The 6,912-nt window shown below is 46.6% G+C and overlaps 1 protein-coding gene across 1 annotated transcript; it reads left to right on the forward strand.

Annotated features, from left to right (window-relative positions):
• Positions 1–2,361: 2,361 nt before the first annotated feature.
• LOC115624847 lies at positions 2,362–2,816 on the forward strand. The gene is made up of 2 exons (XM_030519691.1): positions 2,362–2,548; positions 2,638–2,816. The coding sequence occupies exons 1-2, from the start codon at positions 2,398–2,400 to the stop codon at positions 2,814–2,816; spliced, it is 330 nt and encodes a 109-aa protein (XP_030375551.1). The 5' UTR covers positions 2,362–2,397.
• The last annotated feature ends 4,096 nt before the right edge of the window (positions 2,817–6,912 follow it).

A 6,912-nucleotide genomic window follows, 5' to 3' on the forward strand; every position in this document is an offset into this window, starting at 1 on the left:
TAATTGGATAATTGTATATATGTATTCCAAACAATGAAAATGTTTGCAAACGCCCAAAACAACAAAAACAAATGGGCAAGAAAATATGTAGATGTACGTTGAATATGTATGATGGATAAATAAATAGGTACAACAATAAATAGATAAATATGTGAATTGGAATAAATATGAATATAGTAGTAAAAATAAAAAAAACAAATCTTTAAATAAATTCACGTCCAACTTTGCACGGAAACCAAAAAAAAAATATATACGCTCAACCACAAGACAAATGTAACATATGTATATGCACCAACGTAACCAAAAAGACTTAATAAAATGTAAGCAATAAACAAACAAATTTTCTTTTAAACTTCTGTATATAGGGGCTGAGACTCACACTCCGCCGGAACCCAAACACGGCTCCTATAATATCTACGCCTGTACAGCTGCCCTACGCCACAATCCTGCTATATTTGTTCGCTGCTACATTTATCGCCTTGACGGCGATGAACGACAGCCAACAAATTAAATGGTTGCTTCTTGACACCCAATTCTGTTTTGTGCACCATCTGCTCTGGCTCACCGTGCGTAGCGGTGCATCGCAGGCGACTTTCCTAGTCATCCTGGGCCACCGGTACTCTACGTCCACCAGGCAAACACGATGACACCACGGCGACCGTGCACAAACGAATTGACGCAAGAATTACAACAAAAACACTGAAACGAAATAACAAAAAAAACGCGCATTGGAATCCCCCCATAGTACCCCTTGCCTAGCGTCGTTCCAAATGGCAGTCGCAAACGAAGGGCTCATACTCGCTCCTTCGTGACTTACTGTCCATGTCACACACGCTTGCAGTTGGTGCTATAAGGGATTCCGTCCCTACCATACCGATCGTCGGCCCCTAGCCATCGGCTTAATTTATTTTTTTCCTATCTAAATTCTCAGCCTGCGTACGGCGGCTGCCTAGACTCCTCCCCAAAAGTGGTACAGGGCCCTAAACAACTCCACCTACTCCTTGGCATTAAAAATTCAAACATCCAAATTGGGCGCCATATTGTTACGACTACGCTTTTCCTCTTGGGCAACGCCGGCTGGCTCATCGGAATTCTCCTTGGGTGTGTGGTTCCAACCCTATGCCCGCGTGAGTCGTACAATAACCGATAACACGGTTCCTCCATCGATAAACAAAATGCCATCACTACAATAAATTCGACGCGCAATATACAAAACCGAATTCAAAACGTAAACAAACCAAAAAAAAACTAACATAAACTAAAAGAAACGCAATGCGACAAAAAAACAAATAAACGGATAACTCCCTCAAGCCATCCGTACGAATACGGATGACTGTAAAAGGAGATTATATACGTGCGGACGGACAGAAATTGTGACATCGGACAACTGTGTGGGATTTAGCTGTTGATATCCCAGGCGTACCCACCCTGCCTGTATCCGAAGGAAAAATGTTTCTTGGATACCCTTAATTTGGGCATCATCATGCATCTATGCATCATCACCAACGGTGCGACCATTAAAATTAACAATTAATTTTCAGTTTATGTGGCTACAAACATACATATATTTCAGTGTGATTGAGTGTGAGTGCAAACAATGTAAACATGGAACAAGAAATTTTATATAAAAACAAAATAAAGAAGGCTTGCCAACGGCCAATGCGGTTCTTTATGTGCGCCAACATGCAAGTATGTTTATGGCAAATAAATATAGATATATGTGTATGTGTATGATAAAAATATGCGCGGTACAAAAAATTATAGAAAAATGTCTAACCAAATCCTAACGAGAGCTCTCGACGGTCATGGGCGCAATAGAAATATAAGAATACATATAAAACACTGCGCGCTACTGCAATTGGCAATCTTCGTACAAGATAAGTGTGTTTAAGAGTGTGAATTTTTTATTAATTAAATAGAGCGCCAAGCTCTGTCTAGGTGCCACTTTCTGCCTCGTTTTGGTTTTAATTATATATGTAGATATTCTTTCTTTTGTATTATCTTCCCCTTTTTTTTTTTTTTTTTTTTTTTTGCAGAACTTCAATGGGGCGGCGTGTGGGACCCTGCAGGCGCAGCCCATACAAAACGACACAACGTAAGGCGCGCGGGATCTCTGTCTGATGTTGCTGCTCAACCGCGAACAACAGGCACGGCGCGTGGCCAAGGAACGGACTCACCGGCTTTTCTATCCTCCGCTGCTGATGGCGCAGACGGACGTGTCTGCTGTTGCGTTGTGGTGGCGCCGCTATTGCTGCTGCTACTTCTTGGGTGGGCGCCTTTGCTCCGGCTGCCACTGTCGTTGCTGCTGCTGCCGTTGAAGACGCTGGTGCTGGATCTGCTGCTGTCGTTGAAGACGCTGGAGCTGGATCTGCTGCTGTCGCTGTTGCTCCTGCTACGATGCAGCTCGTGCTGCTACTTATGACGGCCGCTGCAGCTGCTGTGTATGGTTCCACCGCTGTCCGAAAACTTGGCGATATGCCGGAAAATCTATATGCCAAGGAACAAAAGGCATTTAAGCACTGGTCGGCACATTTAAGTGGATATACAGGTATGCATACATCGGCATTAGTTCTGCCTTGCATCTATATCCTTATGCTCACCTTCGAACGGCTTCTGGTTCTTCCTTTCCTTTTGCAGGTTTCAGCACGGCCTCCAGTTCACCAAAAGAAAACACTGCCTCGTGGGTCTGCACCGTCGCCCCAAAAACAGGAATGGCGTGTTGCGGCTTGCCTTTTATATGCCGGATGTCGTATGCCTGCGGATTTTTACGTCCTTGCGCATCCGTTCATCACGGCCTTGACGTTTCCCCACTTTGAGGTGCCATCGGGACACAACCCTGCGCCTGCGCGGCTGCAGTTGCCACCATGGTGCCTCGCTCGGTACCGCTAGATGGCACTGCAGTGCCTTTATAAATTCTTGGCGCCTTCCGTAGCGCTGCCACCTTTTATTCTTCGTGACCAGCCCGATGCAACAGAGTTCATTTTCCAAATAGCAAATATACATATCTTCGTTACACACCGGGCGGACTGCCAGTCCTGACTTAACTGTGTGCTTCCTCAGCACGTTGTACGCACGGTCGAGTTATCCCCGAAAAGTCCGACGCGGGACATTTAATTTTGATTTATAAATCGGGACGTCTCGCCACAATTGGAGCGTTCGGCAACGCTGATATGTACATACATTTAAATTTTTCATGCAGGCGTTATCCGCCTATATACATACATACATATATAAGTATTTATTAAATTTCTTAATTCCACACTAATTTGCGTTTTCAATTCCAAATATGATTGTTGTGAATGTAAAAGGTGTGTTTCTGCTTATGTAAATCGCATGAATAAACTCACAAAATAGGCTTAACGATAAATGACTCTTAGATTTGTTCAGAATACATTTGTAGCGTTGTTAGCTAACACTAAAACGGTAAGTCGCTGTAAATAGACGATCAGCTGAGATGCTAGAGATGGGCATGTGTCGGATGCTCTAGCACAGAGCATCAAAACTATCGATAGTTGAATCCGTCGATACAATCAATAATTCCATCGAAGTTTGAATGCAATTAACAGAAAATTTAAATAATAACATCTTATAATTTATTGAGATCAATTAGAACAAATCATATACAAACATACATATGTACATCTGCCCGCATTGCGAAGAAGGATATGCGTTGGTCCGCTTTCGGTTACCGACGGTAACTGTAAACTTTTGGCATTTTGCATTTGAAATTAACAGGCGTAAATGATCAAAACGAAAGAAGAAGCGCGAGCCAATGACTTGCAGTTGTTGTTGTTTTTCGTTTTAAAAATTTGATTTAAAACCATAGAACATTTATTACAATCAAGCAACAGTGCTCGATTGTCCAATACATACGAATGTACATACATGCTATATATGTATGTACACAGGCATACATACATACGAATGTACAATTGCATGCATGTTTCTCTTTACTTTTGCAACCGTACGTAGAGAACCGCACACATAAACACGAACTGTTGCTTGTTCTGTGTGTGAGTGTGTGTATATGATGTCCCCAACTATTTGATATTTGCGTTCTTTGTAATTTGTTGTTGTTGCATAAAGTTACTAATGAAAACCCTAATGCCAAATGTACTAAACAAAGAAAAAATTACTTTTAAAAATGTTAAATAATTTGTAATTAATTAACATTTCTTGCTCTGTCAGTGCAAGACGAATGAACATACATACATACATAGATGTGCACATGTACATAGATGTTTTTTTTTGTATTCTTTATTATGAGTTAACTGTATAGGATAGAAGTGGAGATATAAAAAAAAAATTAAAATAAATAAATGTAACAGTGGAAAAGAAGTATAAGAATTGAAAATTAAAGATAAGGAAAAATAACAATATGCAACAATATGCAGGTCCAGGCGGTACGACCGTTAGGCATTGCTTCGCCCGGACGAACACCCGCTTATATAGCGCTTCTCTCCCGCTCCTGTTTCCTGAGCTTGATCATGACGGAGGCCGCAAAGTTTGCGCTCGCAGCCCACGAATCTTCATTAAGAAGCATGTTGAACACAAAGTTCGTCGCAGTTGGAGGGGTGCCGATTATCGCCTCCAGTCTCCTTCTGTCCGCTTCAAACCTTGGGCATTTGAAGGCTACGTGATTTGCATCTTCCGATATCCCTCTGCAGGCAGGGCATTCCGCACTGAAGTCGTGCACGAATTTATTGAGATAACTTCTGAAGCAACCGTGGCCGCTTAGAAGTTGGGTTAGGTGGAAGTCGACCTTCCCGTGTGTTCTGTCGATCCACGATGCTACGTCAGGAATGAGCGTGTGGGTCCACCTGCCTTTGGACGAGGCATTCCAGCGCTCTTGCCACTTGCTGACTGTTATAGTTCTAGCCGCCGCCCGCGCGTCTCTGCGAGGCCGCCCATCTGCAAAACTGTGGAGGTAGCTCGCTTCCAGGACGAGGAGGAGATCGTCCTGAACCCGCTCCACACACGGAGTGCACCCAGACGGTATGTAGCTACGAGGTCGCGGATGTAGCTCCTCTTGTTCACCGCGGCCGCCCATGTTGGTGCCGCATACAGCATTATTGATCTGGTTACTCTCATGGCAGTAACCTCCGACCTTGCTTGGGGCCCCGAGTGTTGGCCATGATTCGGGCCAGCGCCCGTGTTGCCTCAGCAGCTTTGTTGTTCGTCTGCTCCAGATGTTCTCGAAAGCACAATCTTGTGTCCAACCAAACCCCTAGGTAATTGATGGATCGTTTGGACCGGACGAGCGTACCACCGATGGAAATGTGCGCCTGCTCTACCGCCTTGCGGCTGCTGATTAGCACTGCCTCCGTTTTACCAGCCGCTAGTTCCAGGCACACGGTGTTCAGCCAGCTAGTAATCGTCCGGATGCAACGATTGCACGCGTCCTCCACGGCTCCAATCTCTTTCGCAACGCCTACGATCGCCACGATCGTCATCTGCGTACCCCACTAGCTCCGTACCAGATGGCAGTTGGAGGCGGAGAATGCCGTCATACATGACGTTCCAGAGCAGCGGCCCTAGGACCGACCCTTGGGGGACGCCAGTGACAACATTGCGGGATTTGATGCTAAGGTAGCTCGTAATGGAGCGCACCAGGCCCGCAGGTACGCATTGATCTACCAGCGCGCTGAGAATGCAACCCCAGTCTGGCGAATTAAACGCATTTTTGACGTCCAGGGTCACCACCAGACAGTATTCTTTGGCTCCTCCTTTCCATCTGTTGCCTGTTATTGCCTTCGACGCAATATCCACCACTCTACTGATCGCGTCAATCGTGGACCGCGATTTCCTGATTGATTGGGAGAAAGACCGATGGCTGGGGCTTGAGGCCTCAAGCAAAGCAGTCTCTCCAGCACCTTACCGATCGAGTACAGGAGACAGGTCGGACTGTAGGATGAGGGGTTTTCGAGTGCTTTACTGGGTTTTGGCAGTAGGACCAGGTTCTGCACCTTCCAGCAGGCTGGGAATATGCCTTCCCTGATGCACTTACCGAACAGTGCAGCGAACGCCCCAGGGTGCATACATAGTGCCAGTTTGAGTGCGCAGTTCGGTATAGAGTCCGGGCCCGGCCCAGGCTGCGAGCAGCTAGCATCACCTCCTCAGTGGTGACGTCGCCATAAGCAGGCGATAGCTCGTCCGTGGTAGGGATCATCGCAGGTGACTCAGGTCTCGAGGGGAATAGAGTGCTCACAATTCGTGAGAGTTGCTCGGCATCCATGGGAGCATTGCGTCTGCCAACGTAGATTCGCTTCACAATGAGTTTATATGCTTTCCCCCAGGGGTCGTGCTCGGCTGAGTCGCACAGCTCTAAAAAGCATCGCCTCTTACTCGCTGCGATTGCCCTTTTCAGAGATCGCCTATATTCCCGGTAGGCATCCTGTCTGGGGACAGACGAAGGCGTGCCGCGTGCTCGCTGGTCCATTCTCCTTGCTCTGATACAGGAGCTGCGCAGTTCCGCGATTTCACTGGTCCACCAGTAAGCTGGTACGTGGTGGCGCCTATAGGGACAACGTCTGCCCATGCTGGCTTCGCATGAGAGGCGGAAGCCGCTGAGGGCGCTTGCAAAGGATGCTGGGCTGAAAGAGTCGAGCTTGTATGCCACGTTGGCGGGCGGTGGGTTCAGCATGTTGCGGGAAGTTACTCCGACTGTGATTGTAATGGCCACGTGGTCGCTTGCCGTGTAGGCGTCGCTAAATGACCACCTGATCTGACTATGGAGGAAGCTACTAGCATACGACAGGTCGATTATGGATCCGCTGCCTGCCCTGCTGAATGTGTGCTGTGACCCGATATTTATCAGCGTCAGATACAATACTGAAAAAGCTTCCAGTAGTGTTCGGCCTCTCGCGTTCGTGGAGCTGCTGCCCCATTCCACGGCCCATGCGTTGAAATCAC

The sequence above is a fragment of the Scaptodrosophila lebanonensis genome, unplaced genomic scaffold (assembly GCF_003285725.1).
Source record: "Scaptodrosophila lebanonensis strain 11010-0011.00,11010-0021.00 unplaced genomic scaffold, SlebRS2 tig00000061-arrow-pilon, whole genome shotgun sequence".
NCBI lineage: Eukaryota > Metazoa > Arthropoda > Insecta > Diptera > Drosophilidae > Scaptodrosophila > Scaptodrosophila lebanonensis.

What these genes read in the sequence shown, in the direction of transcription:
- LOC115624847 (XM_030519691.1), top strand. Translation starts at nt 2,398, where the DNA reads ATGCAGCTCGTGCTGCTACTTATGACGGCCGCTGCAGCTGCTGTGTAT. An exon ending in ACATTTAAGTGGATATACAG is followed by an intron (nt 2,549 to 2,637) that starts GTATGCATACAT and finishes TTCCTTTTGCAG; the next exon opens with GTTTCAGCACGGCCTCCAGT.